Source organism: Eretmochelys imbricata, chromosome 1 (assembly GCF_965152235.1).
Source record: "Eretmochelys imbricata isolate rEreImb1 chromosome 1, rEreImb1.hap1, whole genome shotgun sequence".
Taxonomy (NCBI): Eukaryota; Metazoa; Chordata; order Testudines; family Cheloniidae; genus Eretmochelys; species Eretmochelys imbricata.
In genome coordinates, this window is record NC_135572.1 from 9573646 (window position 1) to 9596999 (window position 23354).

The window sequence follows — 23354 nt, forward strand, 5'->3', positions numbered from 1 at the left end:
GACACTAAAAGGCCTGGGAGGAGATGCGGGTGGTTCAGTGAAAATGTCTAGCTCAGTGTGCGGCCAGTGGTGAAGAAAACAATGTTAGGATGCATGTGGAGTGGAGTAAATAGTAAAAACTACTGTGTGGTTATAGGAATCCACTTTTTGCCCTCATGGAATAGCATGTTCAGTTGTGGGCACCTCTCAGATAAAAGGGGTTCAGAGACAGATAACAAAACTAGCAAGAGGCATAGGAGACTGAGAAGGTCAGAACTGTCTGGTTTGGAGAGGAGATAAATAAGAGGGAGCAGGGTAACGAGAAGGTAAATTGGGCACTTCTCATAATACAAGAACATGGGGACATCAATGAAACTGAAAAGCAGAACACTAAAACTGAGAGTAGGGAACAGATTGTACACAACCTAACTAACCTTTGGAACTCCTTGCCACTGAGACCAAGAGCTTTAGATATGACTAATCCTTTCTTGCATTCTGCTAATCTGCATTTTGACTAAAGGTTAACTATGGGAAATGAGAGACCGATTTGTAAACCTTCTAACCAAGATATAAGCCAGCTGCTCTTTGAGAGTAAAGAAGAAACTTCCTCAAGGGAAGACCATTGCATAATTACTGCAGGTTTCTTTCACTTTCCTTAAAACAACTTGTACTGGCTGCTGTTGGACGCAAACAGCTTATAGATTAGACTGACCCCTGGCCTCATCCAGTCTGGCACTTCCTGTGTCATCAAACATTTCTGCTACTTCAAGCACTATTCTGTGACTTGGGTTTGAATCCTTTCTCTGGGGAAAGAAAAGGCCCTAGAATAGTATTCTTGTTCCAGTCTCCCACCTCTTTAGGGTGAAGAGACGCTGTCCAATCAGACACAGCTAAAGTGATTAACGAAGTGTGGCCTTGGTTAAAAGACAGTGTGTTGGTTGGTTGGTTTTTTTTTTTTCCTGCCAACATACAGCTCAAGCTGTTCTTTCATCAGCTAAAGAGGAACAGGCCTGATTAGTATTTGGAAGAGAGATTCCCAAGGCAGTCAGCCATTCAACTACTGCGTTCATTGGTCTCATATCAACGCCTAGCTGTAGCTAAAAGGGACGTCCAGTGTTGGTGACTCAGTAGGCTGCCTTTTCCCTGGACTCATGCCCCAGCATAGTGCTCGGGGGAGCTGTGCTGCTGAAGAGGGGTCTGACAGTGGTCCTGCTCCCTTGTGGCCAGTAAAGCTTCCATGGCCCTCTCCACAGAACTAGGGGTGTTGCCTCATTTCCTATGTGGGTGATCACAGCTGCTCACAAACCCCACCTGCCATTTCAGTTGGATTTGGTAACTTGGCTCACTTCTTTCCCTAAATTAAATGGCTGCCTTATGCCAGCCTAGAGATTGCTGGGTGTGGCGTTTATAAAAATTGTTGGCCTTCATGTTAAACCTTACCTTCAAATAGCACCTTTTATTTTTTTTTTAACTCAAGCACTTTATATCAAATTCTAGGTTTGACCATCGCTCTGCGTAAGTGCCCAATTTATATTTAACCAGCCAAGATTTTCAAAAGGGACCCACTACTGACTATGGGCAGCGTGGTCTTTGGGTATCTAGCATGACACCTCAATGGGACCTGATTTTTTAGAGAGCTGGTGCTTGGCATTTTCTAAGCTGTCTGGAGTTGGTCTCCCAAAATCACTAGTCACTCTGTGTAGAGTCGCAGTAGTGATAATTGATTACTGCCCATGCTTTTGGATAGGCCTGGTCAAAAACTGTGTCAGAAGTGTTCGATGGAAATTGGTTCTTTTTGACTAAATGAAACCTTTTCTGAAACATGACTGGCTTCCATGGAAAACTGACCCTTTTTTCATCAAAATACCAAATAACCACAATATTTTGATTCCAAAATGCCACTATGGTGCCTCAAAAAGAACAGGCGTTCACCTGCACATCTACCAATGTGATATATGCCATCATGTGCCAGCAATGCCCCTCTGCCAAGTACATCGACCAAACCGGACAGTCTCTACGCAAAAGGATAAATGGACACAAATCTGACATCAGGAATCCTAACATTCAGAAACCGGTAGGAGAACACTTCAACCTCTCTGGCCACTCAGTAAAAGACTTAAGTTTGGCAATTTTGCAACAGAAAAGCTTCAAAAACAGACTCCAACGAGAAACTGCTGAGCTTGAATTAATATGCAAACTAGATACCATGAACTTGGGTTTGAATAGAGACTGGGAGTGGCTGGGTCATTACACATATTGAATCTATTTCCCCATGTTAAGTATCCTCACACTTTCTTGTCAACTGTCGAAATGGGCCTTCTTGATTATCACTACAAAAGATTTTTTTTCTCCTGCTAATAATAGCTCATCTTAATTAATTAGCCTCTTACAGTTTGTATGGCAACTTCCACCTTCTCTGTATGTGTACATATATATCTTCTTAGTATATGTTCCATTCCATGCATCTGATGAAGTGGGCTGTAGCCCACGAAAGCTTATGCTCTAATAAATTTGTTAGTCTCTAAGGTGCCACAAGTACTCCTGTTCTTTTTGTGGATACAGACTAACACGGCTGCTACTCTGAAACCTGTCATTATGGTGCCTCATGCTCCCATTCACCTCAAAATCCAGCTGGGGAGCCCAGCCCGTAATCTCCCCTGATGCATTGCAGGCATGTTTCACTACCTCCCTTCACCAACAGGAGAGACAGTGGTGCTTCATGGGAGAAGTAATCTGACTAGTGAGTGTGAGCTATACAGGAGAATCCAAACTAGCCCATGGGGCACTGCAGTGGCATTCCAGAATCAAAATATTTGGGGTTATTTTGGTTTTCTTTTACTTTTTTTGCCAAAATTCTACCTGCTGCTAGAAGAGATCAGCCATGTTCTGACCAGCTCTAATGGCAATAGTGTGTGACCTGAAGGGACCCCCAGTGTGGTGGTTCTGGCAGGGAGGGCTGTAATTAGGGTGACCAGATGTCCCGATTTTATAGGTACAGTCCCAATTTTGGGGTCTCTTTCTTATATAGGCTCCTGTTACCCCACCCTCTGTTCCAATTTTTCACATTTGCTGTCTGGTCACCCCCTAGCTGTAACTGAGACAGGTGTGTAAGCCTATGCCTGCAGCCTCCCCATTTCCTTCAGTAACAGTCTCTAGGACGGGTTCTCACAACTCATTTTTTGACGGCGACGGCTGACTCATTTTCCTAAAATACTTAATTAACTTAGCGGGAAAAAAATAAATATGCACAGATATGTGTGTCCAAATAATTTAATTTAATTTTATTTATGTAGGATTTTTTTTTGCAGACTCAATAATAAAAATGTCCAGTTGTATTTTTGTGTGCCCATGCCCGCCCAATCCCCACTGCCTCCCCTCCCCGTTGCCCCGAGCTCCCTTCTGCTGCCTCGCACCCCAGGCTCACCCCGCTCCTTGCTTCTTGCCCATAGTGCTCAGTAAGGCCAGCCCTGCTGAAGCCTAGAGCTGGAGCCCCACGGCTGGAGTGTTGCAGAGTGGGGTCTGAAGCCCACCCCTGAAGCCCCATGGCGGTGGGCGGGGGGCTGAAACCTGCTGCCAGAGCCTCTGGCTGAACCAGGGGAGGGGGGCTGAAGCCTGCCCCTGGAGACCTGTGGCTGAAGCCAGAAGTTCATATTCCCAGGTCCTTGCTGTGACCAGTGGATCACGCTATCTGCCAATTAATCTTGCAGCAGACTCCTTTAGCTTGAACTGTAGAGGAGCAAGACTTTGTTAGTGAATGCACATTAATTCTGACTAGTTTTTGTCTTATGTTGTCCCCTCCCGTCATCCTGTTCAGTTTTACAGTGCATCAGGAATGCCAACGAAGCACCTTTCTGACAGCGTCTGTGCTGTGTGTGGCCAACAGATCTTTGTAGATGTCAATGAAGAAGGGATCATAGAGAACACGTACAGGCTTTCCTGCAATCATGTGTATCCTTTTCTCTTCCTGGAGCGACCGGAGAGCTAACACCTCAGGTAGCCTGCTACCCACTGTGAGTCACTATTTGGAATCTGATCAGAATTGCTGTTTGGGTAACTTCATTCTACTTCCCAGAATTCCCCCTTTCCTGACTTCATATCTCTAGAAAAAGAACAAACATGAACCAGTTGCATGGCAGCAGCTCTCTTCTGAAGTGGCTGCATTTCAGGAACGGGTTGAGCTATGTATGAGCATACATATTTTCCAGGAATTGCTTCCCTCTATCTCTGCTTTAGGAGCAGGCTCAGTGTAAGTTTGCCTAGAACTAGACAGCTGAGTCACTAAGGGGTTTGCCAGTGGAAGTGAGAACCTTCTACCTCTGGGTCACCAGTTCTAAACCCAGCCCAAGCTGGCAATAAGAAAGTAATTGCCATCTGATGGTGTGGTCATCTATGGGAAACCAATTTGGTTATGGTCCAGTTCCTAGTGGATAAGTGTCCGCACCATCAAAACAGGCATTAGTAGACCCTCATTGCTGATGCACTTGGTCCAGAGGCCAAAGCTTTGGGATAGCCGTTCAGCCAGTAGAGGTTGTCCCTCAAGACAGGTCCGAAGGGACGGTGTTGGAGGAATTTGCACCATTGCTTCTTCCTGTGTTTTGATTTTTCTTGGGCAGGGGGACTTGTCCTACTTGCTTCTGTCATGGTTCAGTTTTGCTCTGTGTACATCAGGTGTAGGTGGTGGTTGAGGAAATCTTCAGAACATACAAATCAGATTGAAAATACTGTGGTTTTCAAAGCACATCTTACTTTGCAAGTTGTTAACCACACAGTGCCCCAGTGATGCTGGGGCTTCCTGGTCCCATGCGTGTGACACTCTGCACGGCTGTCTCTACTAAAGGTCTTGTGGGTTTTCTGCTGATAGCACAATTAAAAACCTGACACACAGTTTAGATTACCTAGCGCAGCGTTGACCTGAATTTGATGGTTTAGTTGTTATGGCTTGCCACGGATTGCATCCGACCAGAAGATTTATAGGTTCTTGTCCAATTCAGACTACAGGGTTCAAGAACTCAGAGAGTTCTATATCGGGAGAGGACTCTCGGGGCGCCTGGGAAAAACACTTACACTGAGGACAGTACCAAATTGATAAAAATTTTATTGAGATTTACAAAAGAATAATAAATGCTATGAAACTTAAACCTGAAAAACAATAAAAGAATTCCAAAACTTCTGGTGGTAACATTCCAATTATAAGTACCATAATTTAACATACTCGCACCCTTCCTTGAGGATCCAGTAATAGGAGGTGAAGGACCAGCCTTACTCCTGGCATGCCCCATAACACGATGATGCTGACTTCCCCCATAGTTAGGAACGTTGAGTAGTTATACTATACTGCACAAGCTGAGCATGAGAGAAGATAGTCTATAGAATATGGGAGAACAAAGATTAAAGAAAGAGCTAAAGACTAAAAGAGTGAGCTCAAAGAGAGCTAAAAGGAAAAGCGTAAAGGCTGATAATTAGAAAGAAGCTATAGGAGCACTCAAGACTTCTTCCGTACACGGTATTTTATAGGATCCTGACACTGTAATTCAGGCCCAAATCTTATTTCCTTACCCTAAGAAATGTATGGGTACCCTTATCCTGTAGGTTAGTGGATTATGACACTTACTTTCTATATATTAATAAGGATTATCTCACTCCAAAACTGCCAACGTAGGCTCTCTTGGCGACTTCCAAGTTGTGGTGTACCCTGTGGTTACCAACCGGTTGTAGACACCGGATAAACCTGTTCAGTGTTGTGTTTAGTTCCTCCCTTTGGTTCCCCAAAGTTCAGGAACCATTCTCATCTATGCCAAAGGTTACCAGCTTTTATGCTGAGTTACTCTTAACTGATTATACTTGTAGCTATATAGCGGATCTTACTGGATGTTACAGGGCAGTAGGCTTCTTGCATTTCAGCAAAACTTACTAGGAGACGCATGGAATTAAGAATGAATACTAATAAAATAGAAGAATGGATTAATTCAGAGAAAGAAACATATTAAATACGGCTGGCTAGATTAGTAGGATATAATAGCTAGCAAAATAATCCTATGGGCTACAGCAGTGGTTCTCAACCTATTTACCATTGTGGGCCGCATCCAATACTACCTGTATGGCCCTGAGGATGTCACATGGGCCGCAAGTTGAGAACCATTGACGTAGAGCCAGAGTGTCTAAACTTGGCCCTAAGTAAGGGCCACATTGAAAGCATGCCTGAAGCTGTGGGCTGCCCTTGTCTTTAAGGCTGTAATCGCCGTTCTGAGTTCATTCGTTCTGAATAAATATTCTGGCCCTGTGTGAACACTGGCCCTAGCACATGACTCTCCATCATGAGCTGAGCAGTTTGGGAGGGATCTAGGCCAGCATTTCTCAAATGCGGCCACTATGGCCACATGCGACCACCAAGGACTTTTCTTGCAGCCACAGCCTCCTGGGCAGTGATTGGGGCAGGCAAAGCAGTGGTCCCTCCCCCAGGGCCACCAGCAGGGGGTTGGGCCCTGCTGTGTGCACTCCCCCTCCCCCCCACAATCCTCCAAGACACACATGCTGGAGGAGCAGGCATCTAGTGAGTTCCCCACCTTCCTGGGGATGGTAAAGTTGGGCTTCAGCCCTGGGGTGGCGAGCAGCAGGCTCTGGCCACAGAGCTCCAACCCCTGGCTGCGGGGCTCCCCGCCCATCGCCCCTGGCCCCTGCCAGTCCATCATGCATCTCCTTTCCCTCCCTCCCCCCCCCCCCCCCACAGTTTTCCCCTCCTATCAACCTCCCCATCCAAGGCTTAATTTGTCCCCAGGCTTGCCAGGACTGAGTAAGTCTGCTGCTGTGAAAAGTGATATATGTTTAATATCACTTTTCAAGCAGCAGACATACTAGCTAACGAAACCTTTTGCCTTTTTTAAAAAAAAAAAAAAAAAAAAGGAACAAAAAAAGACACGAACCTTCCGAGCACCTTATTTATATTTCTATTCTGGTCCAGTAAAGAATAGACACAACGGTACGTGATTTTTATTATTGAGTCTGCAAAAAGATTCAATAAATTACAATGATTTGGACATGTTTGTGCATATTTATTTATTTTTTCCTAAAGTTAATTAAGAATTTCAGGAAAAATTGTCAGTACGGCCACTAGCAAGAGTTGTTAGCCGCACTTTGATGCCACCAAAAAATTTGTTGTGAGAACCCCATTCTAGGGTATTGAGATGAAGCATTGCCTACTGAGCCATATAATCCTCATAGGCCATGTGTCCCTGTTAAAGCTGGGGACTGCCATGTGCAGCACTGTCTAACTCTTTTTAGCTTTGTTGCAATGTAGTGTATTTACTTACAAAAGTATTGTAAACGTATAATGCAGGAATCATTGTTCCTAAACAAAATGTATATTTGCATTATCACCCCTTCAAGGAAATTGGACTCTGGGACTGTAGGATCCTGCACGCAGGTTTGTTGTCTTGAGACTAAAAAGGTGGGACTGAAACAACATTAGAGGTTTTGATTATTCAGAGCTGCATTAAACTGCAAACCAATCAGAACACTCAGATCGGCCCAAAAAAGAGTAATTTATAATTTCACAGTCAGACAGACAGGTGGGGTGTGACCCTGGGAGGGGCTTGCAGGGACTAGGACCACCCAGAATTTGTCTTAGTGCGCCCTCCACCCCGTAGCCACTCCACCCAGCTCAAAGGTCAAACGTTACACAGAAGGAAGGGTAGCATGGTATGGCATTGCCACCTTTACTTCTGCAGTTCTGCGCTGCTGCTGGCGGCAGTGCTGCCTTCAGAGCTGGGTGCCTAGCCAGCAGCGGCTGCTCTCCAACAAAAAACCTGAACTTCAGAAACAGGCTCCAACGAGAAACTACAGAACTGGAATTAACTTGCAAACTGGACACCATCAAATTAGGCCTGAATAAAGACTGGGAGTGGATGGGTCACTACAAAAACTAAATTCCCCCTGCTGATACTCTCACCTTCTTGTCAGCTGTTTGAAATGGGCCACCTTGATTGCATTGGCCTCATTAGCACTACGAAAGTGATTTTTTTCCCTCCCTTGGTATTCACCCCTTCTTGTCAACTGTTAAGAATAGGCCACTTCCACCTTAATTGAATTGACTTGTTAGAACTGACCCCAACTTGGTAAGGCAACTCCCATCTTTTCATATGCTATGTGTTTATACCTGCCTACTGTATTTTCCATTCCATGCATCTGATTAAGTGGGTTTTAGCCCACGAAAGCTTATGCCCAGATAAATTTGTTAGTCTCTAAGGTGCCACAAGGACTTCTCGTCATTTTGATCTTGTTTCATGGGACATCCCTACAGTACTGTTTGTCCTTCTGCCTTGCTCTCAACCCGTCTTATACCTCTCATCCTTCTCTCTCTTTTTTCTTTTCCCTGTGTTCTCAAACTCCACCTCCTTCGGCCCTGACTATTTTTCATGCTCTTATAAATCTACAAGTCACCTATGCCTCTCCTATTAACTGCTAGTTACAACAATTCTGTTCCTAGCCATCTTCCCTATCATCTCACCTACCTTCTATTCCCCTCTTGTTTCTAACCTTATTCCCATCCCTTCCCTGCTCCAACTGAAAAACAATACCGCCATCAAGATATGCAAATACCCAGGGCTTAAATTCTCATATAGTATTTCCCCGAGCCCCGCACGCAACCCCCACCAGGGCTCTGCCCTGGACAGCTCTGGCTGAATTTGAGCCCTGCAACTACCACACAATCTTATTGGAATCCTCATCTTCCTTTTACCCTTTCTCCCTCTATACTGCATGGTCTCACTCCATGTCATGTCTTAATTCAATTGTAAGTTTCTCTGGGCATGGACTGCGGATTTTTATCTGTTCTATAAAGTGCATGATACACATAAGCAGTGTGGTGAACAATGGGTAAGCAAGAAGCGGCATTCTAGAACTCAGTCATTAGAAGGCGGTGGTAGTGAGAGAGTTCAGCTACCCAGAGGCGAACAGGACATTTGAGTCATCATTTATGGGTGTTGAAATGTGAAAACAAAAGTCAGAAACTACAAGGGAGCAAGCAGCACTTGACTTAATTTGGAGCTACATAAGATGTAATTAGTGAAGTGGAAGTAAATGGTATTTGTCGTTAGTGGCCACAGACTTACTGCAGTTGACAGTAAACCGAAATTTAGAAGGAAAAGAGAAGTAAAGAATTCAATAGAAGGAAATTTTGTACTCGTGTGGTGGGGTGGAAACAGATTATACTACAGGTGGCAATCTGACACTGAGTGACAGTTGCCAAGGTGACCATATATTTTTCTTACTCTAACTTCCTTTCTCTAATATAATCTTGAACTTCTAAATATATGGGATGTTAGTCATGGTTAGAATTTCCCCGGAGCGTGATTGTGCACTTGTGATGCCATGACGAGACGGGCGGCCCAAGTGCTAGGCAGGCAGACTAGCACGGTGTAGGCAACCTAGGGCACATGTGCTGAAGGCGGCATACCAGCTGATTTTCAGTGACCCTCACACTGCCCGGGTCCTGGCCACCGGTCCCGGGGGCTCCGCTGCCGGCCCCACTTAGCCCGCTGCCAACCCTAGCCACCGGTCCCGGGGGCTCCGCTGCCAGCCTGGGCTACCAGCCGCCAGCCTGGGGCTCTGCTACCAACCCCAGCTGCAGCCCACTGGCGCCAGCCTGGGACAGTGAGGGGTGCAGACAGGCAAGAGGGGGCAAGAACTGGAATCAGAATTTTCTGACCGATTGCAAGATTTCCAGCGATTTGGCCCAATGCTTTCTTTTCTAATTAAACCTGAAAAGTTTAACGAAAGCGACTTGGACTTGTCTGTATTTCAGTGGATGGGTTCTTGAAGATGTCGAAATGCAGCTCATTCAGTTAAAAAGCTCAGAATTGTGGGCATCAACGTTTGGAGATCTGCAGAGCGCACTTGAAGCTACTGAGAGAGATCATGGGGCCTCTGTTCTCACCTGCTGGACGTGCCTGCCAGTGAAATTTAACTGTTTTGAAGAAAATTGTGTTTGCAATGCTTTCAGCATTTGGATCCACATACCTGTGTGAACAGGTATTTTCACATATGAAATCTGTCCTCTGTCCCTCTCGGAGCTGGTTAACAACTGATTACTCAGAAGCCTGTGTGCAGCTTAAAGTATCCAAATACGTGCCAGACATTGGAAAACTTAGCAAGAAAAAGCAAGGGCAAGGGTCACACTAAACTGATAAGATCTGCATTTTAATTTAATTTTAAATGAAACTTCTTAAACTTTTTAAAAACCTTATTTACTTTACATACAACAATAGTTTAGTTCTATATTATAGACTTATAGAAAGAGATCTTCTAAAAACGTTAAAATGTATGACTGGCACACTAAATCTTAAATAAGAGTGAATAAATGGAGACTTGGCATGCCACTTCTGAAAGATTGCCGACCCCTGGACTAGAACCAGTTGATGGAGTCAACAAAATAGAAGATAAGGGTGCATCAGTAGATACAATTGGGACTTTCTAAAATCCTTTGATTAAAATCCCTCAAGAATCTGTTAAAGAATCGATGTTGTAGGGTAAGAGGTAGAGGGCTGTAATGGTCTGGAATCTGGCTCGGAGAGTAGCAGGAATAACTGGTCAACTTCCGACATGGTGGGAGAGGCTAATGAGGTGCCCCAAGGAGCCATAGTAGAATCAGCATTTTGCTTCATTTTCCAGCTGTCCCCTGCCTCATTAGCTACACTCGTTCCAAACTAGGTGGTGGGCACTGCTTTCTCCTGAAGAGGGCCAGTCTGTACTCCACTCTTCTTCCATGGCCCGCTGGGGATAGTAGTTGGCAGTTGCTTCACGGAGCTGTGTGCATACAGGTGAACCTGGTGCAGTTCACAAGCTCCTCTAGTGTCAGGTCCATGTAGTATGGGTTTCACAGCGAGTTGCTAGACAGCAGAGGAATGTTGAGATTTGGGAATAATGGGCTCAATTCTAGGTTCGAGAGGGGAGCATTCTGTCGTGGTGACAGGCCCTTCTGCCACTGGCCCTCCAGCCTGTCCGTATCGCCGGTTCCATCCATGCTCGGCCTTAATTTCATCCTGAATGATTTAGGTCTGGCATAGTTACAAGCAACTGAAAACTGTCTTACAGTGAAACCTGTAGGGCAGCCTTGACGATGTGTCTACCTGCACCACCTGTAACTATCAAGTCAGAGTGCTTGTCCCACTATCTACTCCACTGTTAAACCTGTCCTGCACGCCAAATCCTGATGGATTAACTGGCCAGGTTTATGTTCTTGGTTCTGCCGGTGACTTGGCTACTCAGGTGGCGCTGTTATCTCCTAGGGGAGGGTGATGTGAACAGTAGAGCACGCCTGGCCCAGGAGTGAGGTCAGTGCATAGTAGCAAGTCTAAATTCATGCAGAGTTATTTCCCATTTTGGCTGCCAAAATGTGTTTAAGTAGACTGAACAAATACGTGGCCGCTCGGGCAGATCTGAATGGCTTCCTCTGTGATTAGAGCAGGGACTCGTGTATTTGGGTGTGCTGAGTTCTAATCCCGGTGTTTCTGCTCTTTTGCTATGTTTTTTTCCCCCACCCCAAGAGCAGCTTCCCTTAACTTGTCACCCTTCAGATTCCACGAGTTCTGCATCCGAGGCTGGTGCATCGTTGGGAAGAAACAGACGTGTCCCTACTGCAAAGAGAAGGTGGATCTCAAGAGAATGTTCAGTAACCCGTATCCTTTTCTGGCCTTGTGACCAAATCCTAGCAACTTCTCTTTTGTTTGCTTTGCACCTTAAAGGTGATCTGCAAATTTATTAATGAATCAACATGACAGCCCTGCGCTGGAGATGGGGGAGGGTTGGGTCTCCAGGAGCTTCTTGCTTCTAATCCCAGCTCTTCCACTGATTCCCTGGCTCACCCTAGGTGCATTTTGCTTTTCCTTGAAATCAATGGCAAAACGCCCATTTACTTCAGCAGCGAGCCAGGATCCCTTAATCACGAAGGTGGCCTGGGGTGGAAGAATGAGCCTACTTGGCAGTAAGGAAGCCTCAAGCTCTAATCTCAGCTCTGCCGGTAACTTGTATGGCCTTGGACATGACGCTTCCCTGCCCTTCATCCCCCATCTGTAAATGGGATGTGTCTCTCGCTCCGTCACAGGGGTGGTGGGAGGACTGGATGACCTTTGCATAGTGCTTCAAAATAAAGCCCTGTGTAAGGGGGACCAGGGATATGTTTCTCCACCTCAGTTTTGCTTTCCTTGTCTTAAGCATCAACTTTCTATTCTCCCCTCTCTCCCCTTGTATGAATGTAGCTGGAATAAATGGGCTGCCGCTGTTAACGTAACCCAGGTTTAAACAAGGAAGGGGTTCGGTATACTGAGACCGCAGCCAGTTTAGTACCCTGGCCAACACACCATTAAAAATCCCTGTAACATTTTCTTAAAGATACAGAAACAGAGAGAAACCAGTTAAAGCTGTGGAAATGTTAAGTATTAAGTCAGGTCTTTATTTTAACAGCATCCCTCATGACCTTTCCTGTTAGCTGGAAGGAGTTTTAGACGGGGAAAACCCCCTTGTGTGACAGTCTCCGAGATGGCATCGAAGCTCTTGGTGCTGCTGCTGTTTAAAGTCCTTTCAGTCCTGGTGCTGGCTGGGATTCAGCTGGAGCTGGGAGGGTGACGGTGTCATCTGGGCCCCCTCTCTGGTCTGCTCAGGACCTTTCGCAGGGTCAGGGTGACAAAGGCCCTGGGGTCCCAGGACATGGTGCAGGTGGCAGCCAGGATGGTGAAGCTCATTCCACTAGCCACCGCCTTGTCTGCTATCTGTCTTCCCCCCCAAAAGCTGTTCTCTTACGGACCCAAACAGGGAGTGGTGGCTGGAATAGCCCCTCCCCTTGTTGTTTTGTCCACCAATCAAGCTTACTATCATGTACACCAAATCTGGCTCATTAACTTCTAGCTCCATGTCTCCTGTTCTTAACCAGCATCGTTTTCAGCGCTTTTTATTTGAACTGATTTCGTCTGTCTCCCGTTTGTACCTCTTCCCATCAACATGGGTTATTAGAGGTTATTGTATCCTCTTATGAACACTTACATCTTACACCTGAGCTCCCACTTCAGGGAAAGTTGTAGGGCCAATTGTCAGACATCCTTGAAAAGATCCTACCCCCCTCACTCAATGTGTATCCTGTTATCACATCCCCTCTGCAGGCAGCTCATAGGGATGAGGCAAGTACTTCTCTCTCTCTCTCCCCCCTCCACCCCCCCCTCCCAATTAGTGCTTGTGCTTAGTTTTTATTCTGGCAGGTAAGAGTTAGGGGAATTTTATGTCTGGCTTGACTTGGTAAACATGGCCCCATCTTACTCAGCAGATCGGATATACATGGGCTACTGACTGCTTGCTGTAATGTCAGGTTTTGACTGCTTGTTCCTAGTACCGTTGTTGCTACAAAGCTGGGTTGAAAGAGGGCGAGGTTCTAATCATACCCTCATCAGAACAGTGCCTAAGGATATTCTACACTACCTGTTCATCGCTGCACAGCTGTGTAGCATAGCGCCTTATGGGGTGAAGACCCTCCCCCCCTCAGTACTTTCCTTGTAGTTTTCCAGCCCAGAAACGCTTCCTCCATTCCCAGGCTCGCATTCCAGCACTGAGCTGTGGTGTGGGGATATGCTTCAGCCCATGGATTGCGCTATTCTGAATGCCATGGCGAGGGGCTAGTGCCAGGGACTCCATCAGCAGTGCACAGAAGGTCGCTATTCTGGACACACAAGAAGGGTTATCAAGTGATGCTAGACTCCAGCACTGCCCTTGTCCCCTACTGGCATGGCCTACCCTGAGCCCGTAGCCCAAGGAAATGAAAGCCCAGCTGTATGATCTCTGCTTTGGAAGGTCCCTCTTTGTGTGCTATTATCTCGGGTTGTCATCTTGATACCGTGTCATAGGTCCACTTCCTCTAACCTTTCTGCCATTACCTATTGTTCTGCCATCCTCAAGTCAAAGGTGCCTGGTGCAAATAAGAGGGCTGCATACAGAAGGCTTTAGCTAGGTAAGACACCTGCTCGCAGCCTCCCGAGCCAGCCCCCCATTTCTCTCTCTGCTTCCCCGTTTTGCTGCTTTAACTCTTTCTGCATACAGCTGGGAAAGGCCCCACGTCATGTATGGGCAGCTGCTCGACTGGCTACGCTACCTGGTGGCCTGGCAACCCGTTATCATTGGACTGGTACAAGGTATCAACTACATCCTGGGGCTGGAATAAATCCTGAACGGCCAGCGAGCCGGGGACATCACAGCAGGACTTCCACAGCTGTGGCGGAGGGCAGCAGCTGGCCAGGAAGACTTGCTTGTATCATTCACCTCTCAGGATCTTACATGCCCACAACATGTCTCCAGGGACGAAGGGAAAGACTTTGTGCTGGCCAGCTCCCAGCAAAGCGGGTTTATGCTGGGGCGGGGGAAGGGTATTCTTTTTTAAAACAATTATTTTAATGAGCATATTTAAAACTTTATATTGCAGATTAAAAAGGAAATTCATGTTTGTCCCACTTCCCTCCTCCAGCCACCTCTCTACGTAGTTGTGTTATTTCCAAAGAAAGCCAAGCTGGTTTTGGAAGCTAGCAGAGACCTCTCACAGAAACCCACAGCAGCTTGCTAGGTACCTTCCCACCTTCTCTGGCTAAAACAGATCTCTCACCACTTGCTCAGGTCTCTTCTTTACAGCAGTTGCTAGCGACTCTGCTGTAAGCTGGTGGCAGAGGGCTCCTGTGGTCCTTGATCGCTGTAAAAGCCAGCTGGATTCCCCAGTAGTCAGGGCAGGATTCTGAAAGAGTAAATGCAGTTAACACGAGAAGAGGCACCTGCGGTGAGCAAAGCTCAGAACTGCGCAGCTGGAGGCATGAGAGCTAGGACTTAACATAACATGCCCTGTCAAATGCTTCTACACGCAGAACGACCTAGGAATCCAGCTGTGGTTGGCGCTGCCCAGGAGAACAGATGCAGCACGCCGGGCCCATGTTTGAGGGGCTCACGATGAAGGTGGAATGCAGTCAGGTAGCCAACTACAGGGAAGGGAGGGTAACATCACAGCCTGCAAACTACACCTGGGACATGCAGCTGCCTCCAGTGCAAAACACTAAGGGATGAACTAGGGCATACTCACCTCCCGACTTAGCGAGCCAGAGGAAATGAACCCGATAGTCTGACCTCTGTTATGGACGCAGTCTCATATGGCAAGCCATCTCTTTTTGCGCTCTTCCGTTTTTTGGAATGTTCTGTGTACTTCAACGTTTTTCTATGGCAGTGTATCTTCTACCCGCTGAGCAGACCTAGCCCGGTTTGGGTTCCCCCCCCAGCCTCCAATTGTCATCCCAAAAAGGGGATGGCAGAACAGACTGCTGGGGCTTGTTTGCTTTTCCCCACAGCTCAGAACAGACAAACCTACTTAAGGAGTAAGTGTCAAATTGCCCCTTTTGGGGAGCTTTCTCTGAACGTGGCTGGAGGAAAAACCCTGTTTGGTGTGTTGAAATCCAAACACCCTACCGAAGGACACTTAAAGAGATATGCTCTTTTTCTGTAGAAGGACGGCAGAACCTTGGTTCAGGGTGCCTGGGGCGCCCACTGGGGGTGACTGCCTTTTACTATTTGGCAAGTTTAATAAAAGACTTTATCAATATAGTCTGTTCATGTAGGGCCAGATTATGATTCCTCTTCACTAGCTAACTCAGCAGTCCCGTTGAATTCAGTGGAACCCTTTGTGGGGTAATGCACGACTCATCTTGAGTTGGGAGGGGGGGTCAGACTCAGGGCCCTGATTGACAAGTTTCGCTTTACCAACATGTGAGTTAGATTGTTAGAGCATCCCTGTCTTAGTAACTGGAGACCTTGTTGTAACAGTTGACTCAGTCTCAGACGGGGATGAGGTGGCCACTCCTTGTGCATGGCACGCAGTGAGTGATGTCTGACTGGAGCTTGCCTTACTGCATGCAAATGAGCTCATGATTTGAAGAGACTTCCTCAGGAAACAGTTCAAGCATCTTCCTTCCAAATTTGACTTTCTGTGAAAGCCTGGGCATCCTCAGTGCGCAGTCCAGGAGTCATGGTGTTGGTGGGCTTTCATGTTAACCTCCCCAGCTTGTGAATGGGCTTGCAAGGTCTACCAACAAATCTGATGTCTGCTGGAAACAAAGCTAAATCTACTTTTGTTTGTGGTGGTTACGATCCCCGTCCCTCTCTAATTTCTATAAAGAAATACTTAACATCCTCCCCAAGTGTCTGAATAATAAGGAGCTGCGTGCAGCAGTCTGGTTGCAATACAGCCAGAGGACTGTTCTACACAGGGATCGGCCAGGTCTTTGGAAGCGTGTCTGGAACAAAAACTCAGACGCGTGTCGGAGAATAGCGATGTGGACAGCAGTCCTTGGATGTGTCCCATCTGCCTATGCTCCACAGCCTGACCCTGCAATTCTCCAGGCAGCATGTGACCGCTTGTGGCAGCGTGAGGTCCTGGCGTATTATGGTCATTTAGGGCTTTGTGAATGAGCTCTGCCATCTTCATCTTTACCGCAACGCATTGGAAAAGCATTGATGCCCACATGTCTTTCAGTGCCCGGAGAGTTAGCAAGTCAGTAGCCAAGGCATGTGAAGGGCTGCACATCTTTCTGTGCTAGATGACTCTCAGTAGACAGCACAATATTCTGATTGATCAATGGTTCTTTGCCGCATGGTTCCCTGAGCTAATGATAGTCCCCCTAAGACTGGCAGTGTCAGGAGAAGCAAAGGATGGTGCTGGAGGACTGAGGTGCATTGGCAGATCTAGGCAGAGGTCCCAGGATCAGCAGAAGCATGGTGACCCACAAGGTTATGGAGGTTCATTGGCAGGGTTCTTAAGGAGAATGCTATACTCAGACCACTGTTACTCCTTCATGGACACTCAATTAACTCCAGGTTGGCTCTTATTGTTACATGGACTGCATATTTAACTTACTCTGTGCATGTACTGTATATATCAATAGAGCACTTCCATGGATGTTTGTTTGTTCTAAAAGACATTGTGGGGGGTTTAAAACCAAATCGTTTCTAAATCTGCCCATTAAACATGAATGTGGTGTTACTTCTGGGGGCAGGGAAACCAGGTGAATTCAAATTGGGGTGAGCAAAACGGCGTTTTATCAGTGACGGTCAGACCTTATGGTGTGGAAAGAAGGGACGTCCAGGAGCAGCCGAAGCAGCTCTCCCTCTGAACAAAAGCCACGTTTTTCCCCAACCTTTTGGTGAGCCCTCTGAAGCAACATTTAACTGTATCTTTTATTTGCTCTGGAAGGAATCACACTTGTCTGTAACCCTATTCACCGTTTGATTTGAGGTTTTATTTTTATTTTTTTTTAAAGTGAAACCTCAACACTGGAAATTCTGTGCCAAAAACCAAAATAGAGTCCTTGATAGTGAGTAGTGCTGTGTTTGTTTTTGTTGTTGTTTCTGTTCAAAGTTCAGGCAATGATAAGCCTTCGGATTGATACATTAACCAGTTATTGGCATGGTTGGCTGTAAACATGACCTGTGTCCACCCCACATGTGGTTAATACTCCATTGGCAGCGAACCATATGTCTCCCCTAATAGCGGCCTAGACTGTCATATGGCTGGAAAAGTTGTCTTCCCTCTCTCCGCTAGACTGTGCTCATATCCCTCTGTATGAACATCCTCTGACCAATCTATCCCTACCCACTGTGGGCTGGCTGGTTTTCCCCCTTTTTCCTCCCATTAAACCCATGTGAACGTGGTCATGCAATGTGTAGATGCAGAGTCACAAACCCGGATGACACGTGGCTGTCACAAGAATGTTTGGTGGCCCCGACTCACCAGGTATGAGTGACACGATCTGGATGTCAAGCCCTGGTTCTACTTGTAGTGTAGATTGTGGGGGGGGATGTAAAGTAGCAGGGTCTGGGTCACTTTATCAGTATGAACTAGATCTATCTAGGTATTTACACTGTCAGAAAGGGGAGAAAATGTGGCTGTTAGTTTAGGTCATAAACATGTCACCTTCCCCAAGCCCTGTGCTGCTCGTTGCTGTTAATGAGTAGCTGACTGAACAGCGCCTGACACTAGAGCTAGCAGGGCCATCCCTAGGGGATGCGGGGACTGGGACAAATCAGCCTCCCTGCAGTCCCCTCGCTGTCTGCCCAGCGCGCCCGGCCGCTGCTTGCCTCCTCACCTCCTCCCCTCCGCCCGCCCGCCGTTCTCCTCCTCGCCGCCTGCCGGCCTGCCACTCACCTCCCTGCTAGTGTCCTATCTGTCCAGCGCCCCGTCCACCTGACCACCGCGCTCCTCGCCCCCCTCCCGCCTGCCACTCACCTCCCAGTTCGCCTCTTCACCCCGCCCGCCTCCTCACCGGAATGTCGGGACAAATGGCGTCCAGATCGTACATTGGTCGGGATAAAGGGCTAAATATCAGGACAGTCCTGATTTTTTTTATCAAAGCGTAGGGCCCCCCCGCCCCCAAAGCGCGGGGCCTGGGGGTGTTCACCCCAATTCGACTGCCCAAGGGACAGCTCTGAGAGCAATTCAGCCCAGGGAATGGCTGGATTCTGATCTCAGCTGCTGGCTGAGTAACTCAAAAATCCATTGTTTGCTTGCCGGGTTCTGCAGCTACCTCACAAGAGCTCTGGTGAGTATGTGGGGTGGGGTCACTTGTTCAGGCCATGCCCATTGCCCCAGTCAATTTTACTTTGGTTAAGTGAATTCCATGTGTCTTACGGTTTGGGACCAGTTTTACAGCCAGTCCTGGCTGGCTGGCTTGTCTCTGCATGTTCAGTTGCGGTAAAGTGTGACTTTTCTGAGCTCTAAGAGGCCATGTGGTATAGGGCTCCAGCAGAGGGCTGTTGGATTCTGTTCCCACCTCTGCCACGGGCTTGCTGTGTGACCTTGGTCAAGTCACTTCCTCTCCATGTGCCTCTGTTTTTCCCAGCTGTGTAGTAGAGATCACTGTTAGTCACCCTTTTATAAAGCCCTTGAAGACCTCAAAGAACCAGCGCTATATAAAGTATTCAGATACTATGTGCTACCACTCGGGCCTCGTTTTTCAAGGGTGACTAGAGATTTTATTTAGGTGCTCAACTGCAAATGCCTTAAAGGGGGCAGAGACTCAAAGGGCAGCGCACCCAGCCTCTGGAAACCAGGCCCTGTTGAGGCATTTCCAGTGGAGCACCCAAAATCACTAGGCCATTCTCAAAAATCTAGACCACCGTTTGGCCTGGGTGGCTACATAACACTTTTGGAATGGGGAGTGGTAGGGTTGGGCTCGGACGGGCAGGTGCTGGTCTCCTCTGGAAGAACATAAGAACGGCCATACTGGGTCAGACCAAAGGTCCATCCAGCCCAGTATCCTGTCTGCCGACAGTGGCCAATGCCAGGTGCCCCAGAGGGAGCAAACCCAACAGGTAATGATCAAGTGATCTCTCTCCTGCCATCCATCTCCACCCTCTGACAAACAGAGCCTAGGGACACCATTCCTTACCCATCCTGGCTAATAGCCATTAATGGACTTAACCTCCATGAATTTATCCAGTTCTCTTTTAAACCCTGTTATAGTCGTAGCCTTCACAACCTCCTCAGGCAAGGAGTTCCACAGGTTGACTGTGCGCTGTGTGAAGAAGAAGAACTTCCTTTTATTTCTGTTAAACCTGCTGCCCATTAATTTCATTTGGTGGCCCCTAGTTCTTATATTATGGGAACAGGTAAATAACTTTTCCTTATTCACTTTCTCCACACCACTCATGATTTTATAGACCTCTATCATATCCCCCCTTAGTCTCCTCTTTTCCAAACTGAAAAGTCCTAGTCTCTTTAATCTCTCCTCATATGGGACCCGTTCCAAACCCCTCATCATTTTAGTTGCCCTTTTCTGAACCTTTTCTAATGCCAGAAGGTAGGAGGCAGGAGCACACCGCACTGATTGGCATGGCTACTCAAGAGCAAAGACTAATCTAGCCTTCTTTGATCAAGGAGGACCCAAGGCCCTCGTATCAGCATTTGAAAATGGGGCTATGTCCATAGGAAGTAACTTAATTCTAACCAGTTCTGATAGGTGCTCAGTGCTTAATTTGTAATGAAAGAGGTGCCAGGGCTTAAGCAATATTTTTACATTCGTAACTGATGTGGCAAGCCCAGAAATGCTGGGACTATGAACTGTGAAGCCTAGAAGTGCCACCGCTCAGTCCTGGCACAAATTAAGCTCTGTACACGTCCCATTCTGATGCTGATTACACCGTATCATGGATTCACACAGATGAGGCCATTGCGGTCAAAAGTCTGGATCTTCAGAGGAATGTTTGCAGACTCCTTTGTGCAATAGACCTTGTTAAACTGAACACCTATTAGGGAGTACTTCTGTCTGTATCTGTTCTGTGAAGCACAGCAGATTGTAATGGTTCCTGGTGGCCTTCTATGCTTCCAAGGGCTTCCCAAAGTGGTCCTGGTGTAACATAGACCACAGCTGGGGAATTCAAGGTTTAACCTTTTCCAGATCAGCTGGCCGCCTTTGGAGGCTTAAAGTCCCACCTGATCTGCTGCACACTTCATGGTGCATCTACCCTAGGAGAAGGACTCATATGGTTCTTGATATGTCTGTGTCAGCTGCAAGAGAATTGCAGGCTAAACAATCTCTCTACTGGTATCTTGATGATCTCAGTTCTGCTTCACTGGACCTAGGTAGTCGGGTCTCCTGCTCTCCCGGTGTCTGGTGCAGACGGGGCTTGGATGAGCGAGTGAATCCCAATGTAGGTGTTACTGGTCGGTTGTTGGAAACAGAGGCTGGTGTCGCCCCTGCGGCTGAGGGTGTGGGACAGCCTGTTGTTACTCTGCCCATAGTCCAGGAGGCCCTTTGCATTCTAGGTGGCCAAAAAAGCCGCAAGGGCAGCCAAGAATACCTTTTTGCAGTCTTCACTTGGCTAAGGAGGGCGACCGTTTCCTATCGCACGTGGACCTCGCCACTGTGGCTCCTTCCTTGGTCACCTCTGTGTGCCTGGGGCTACAGATGAAGACTACACCGAGACGTAAGCTACTGCAGAATGCAGCTGCCTCTCTACTAAGAGTGCTGATCACGTGGAGCATGTTACACCTGTCCTCCAAAGATTGCACTGGCAGCTTATCGACCTTCTTCAGCAGCTTACGGTGATGGGCCTTCGTAGCGCAAAGCCCTTTGGTCCAGAGCAATTTCTGGGCTCCATGCCCCTTACCCCCACCCCCCTCTCTTCCCTTCACCCCCCCCCCCCAGATCAATTGAGATACCTGAGCAGACAGTATGGCTGGGGCCCATTCTTGCTGGACGGACCTCAGCTTTGGAAGTTCCTTGGGCCCTCACAATGTGCACACGCCCCCTGGCTTGGACAGAGCCAGAGTCAGACCTTGCAATGTGGTCTAAAAATCAATCCATTCGCTCTTGGGTTTTTCCTGACCGGAGTTTGGGGTGTGGCCGAGGGAGATCATTCGGACTGGTCGGCAGTGATTGGCTTGGCTGCTGTGTTTAATGGTGTTTTTAGCTTTTTGTACATGTACCTAGTGGGCACGAGATGCTTTTTTTTTATTTACACTGAAAAATAAAGAATGGTGGTTATCCACCCTCAACTCCAGCTGGAAATGGTTTGGCTCTGTCTACACTAACAACCAACTCTTCTCAGTATCTATGGAGGGAAGACCAGGAGCGCCGGCTTCTCAACAGGTCACTTTCCTAGTGTGGACAAGATGTGTTGTGCTGCTTAGAAAGGACTGCATCCAAAATCTGGGGTGCAGAGGAGTACAGAGCATTGCTCTGCTATTGGAAGGGGAGAGCAAGAGCAGAAGCCAGTCTTGTTCCGGTTGCCCTTTGTGACTCTAGGAGCATGAGGATACGTCCAGTGCTTTAATTTGTAAAGAAAGAGGTGCCGAGACTCAAAAGGGCATGACCTTGCTTGCTTACCACTGACAGAAGAGGTGCCGGGACTGAGCACCGGCAAGCCACCCTGGTAGCGGGGTGTGGCTAGCACTCTAAAGATAGCTGTCTAGATAGGGTTTGGGCTGGAGGTCTGGCTCTGAAGCCCACCCCTTGCCTGTGTAGACGTACCCATAGGGATGGAGAGCAGTTCAGTCAAATGGGAGAATGGAGCTAAATACAGGACATCGTAACCATGTGCATCTCAGGCCGGTGATGTGAGCCGAGCTTGAATTTTATTCCAATTCCAGTTTTAATAAATGTCTAAGTTGAATTGAATATTTTGGCATATGTCTTATGTAGCCCCCCTCTACCAGACTGAAGATGGGCATCACCAGACAGACTGGCCAGGCCAGGGACCTGACCCAGAGGAATGTAAAGCACAGGGTTCCATCTACTCAGGTTCTTAAACCGCTTTCATTGCCCTGGTATCTGAGCCCCTTCCAGAAGTGTGTTAAGTGTCATGATTAGCCTTTGTCATGTCTGATTCTTTCTCTCCAGTGGGAAAACTGAGGGTTTTTTAATTAACTTGATTTCTTTTGTGTTTGCTGGGGAACGTGGTTTTGTTACAGAAGACCTGGTCAAAGAAGTGCATCTTGCACTTAGAACAGAAAGCGATAAGGCTTGAGGCGGTGTTTAGCACCTGTGGGAATATATTCCACAGCTGGGGACTAGCCCCAGGGAAAGCTCAGTGTCTTGCACAAATGGGCTCTCCCCTTGCAGTCGACAGCTCCATTGTGCCAGAAGAGTGGAGATGTTGACCGGGGGCCTCGTCCCAGAGCTTCAAGCGATCGTTTAGATAGCTTGGGCCCATGCCATTGAGTGCCTTGGAGATAAGGACCAAGACCTTGAGCTTGACTCGGTCTGTGGGAAACCAGTGCTGATGGCCGAGCACAGGTGTGATGTGTAAGTGTGTTGTTGAGGAGCTGCCCTGGAGCATGTTCAGTATTCGCTGGAGTTTCCTAAGGGCTAATGGCTTCATGCCCAGATACATTGTATTGTTGTGGTCCAGCAGAGAGTTGCGTATCCCCAAGACAGGTCATTGTCCACCAGGGTGGGATGGAGTCCTCTTGCCAACCGGCAAAGGTAGAATGCAAGAGCTTAGTGTCTGCAAGGAATCCAGACTCACTTCTAAACTATGGACTGACTTACCCAATGGTGGGTGTGTGCCTTCAGCCACAGGAGACTGCAGCAGGCTACAGACTCTTCAGAGTATCCTCAAGCTCCTCAAAGGATGGTCGTTTGGGACTAGAGCCAAGGTCAGGGAGGAAGACCTGTTTTGGCAGCTGTGTTTTGTATGAGCCTGCAATGGGAAGCAGGAGAGAAAGGAGTGACCGAGATGGGAGAGGAGGAGGTGGCTCTGGGTGAGCGTCAGCTATCTGAGAGGCAGTGGGGTCTGGGGCTAGGAGAGATTGGAGCCCTGGGATCTATTCCCGGCTCTACCCCAGACCTGCTATGTGACCTGGGACACAT

The 23354-nt window shown here is 47.6% G+C and overlaps 1 protein-coding gene across 1 annotated transcript in view; it reads left to right on the top strand.

Moving 5' to 3' along the window:
* RNF121 (ring finger protein 121) overlaps positions 1 to 14462 on the top strand; it is a 38617-nt gene extending 24155 nt beyond the window's left edge. Inside the window, exons 7-9 of the mRNA XM_077828660.1 lie at positions 3794 to 3927; positions 11550 to 11651; positions 14056 to 14462. Of these exons, the coding sequence (XP_077684786.1) occupies positions 3794 to 3927; positions 11550 to 11651; positions 14056 to 14176 (357 nt within the window). The 3' untranslated portion in view covers positions 14177 to 14462. The remainder of the gene's footprint in view (positions 1 to 3793; positions 3928 to 11549; positions 11652 to 14055) is intronic.
* The last annotated feature ends 8892 nt before the right edge of the window (positions 14463 to 23354 follow it).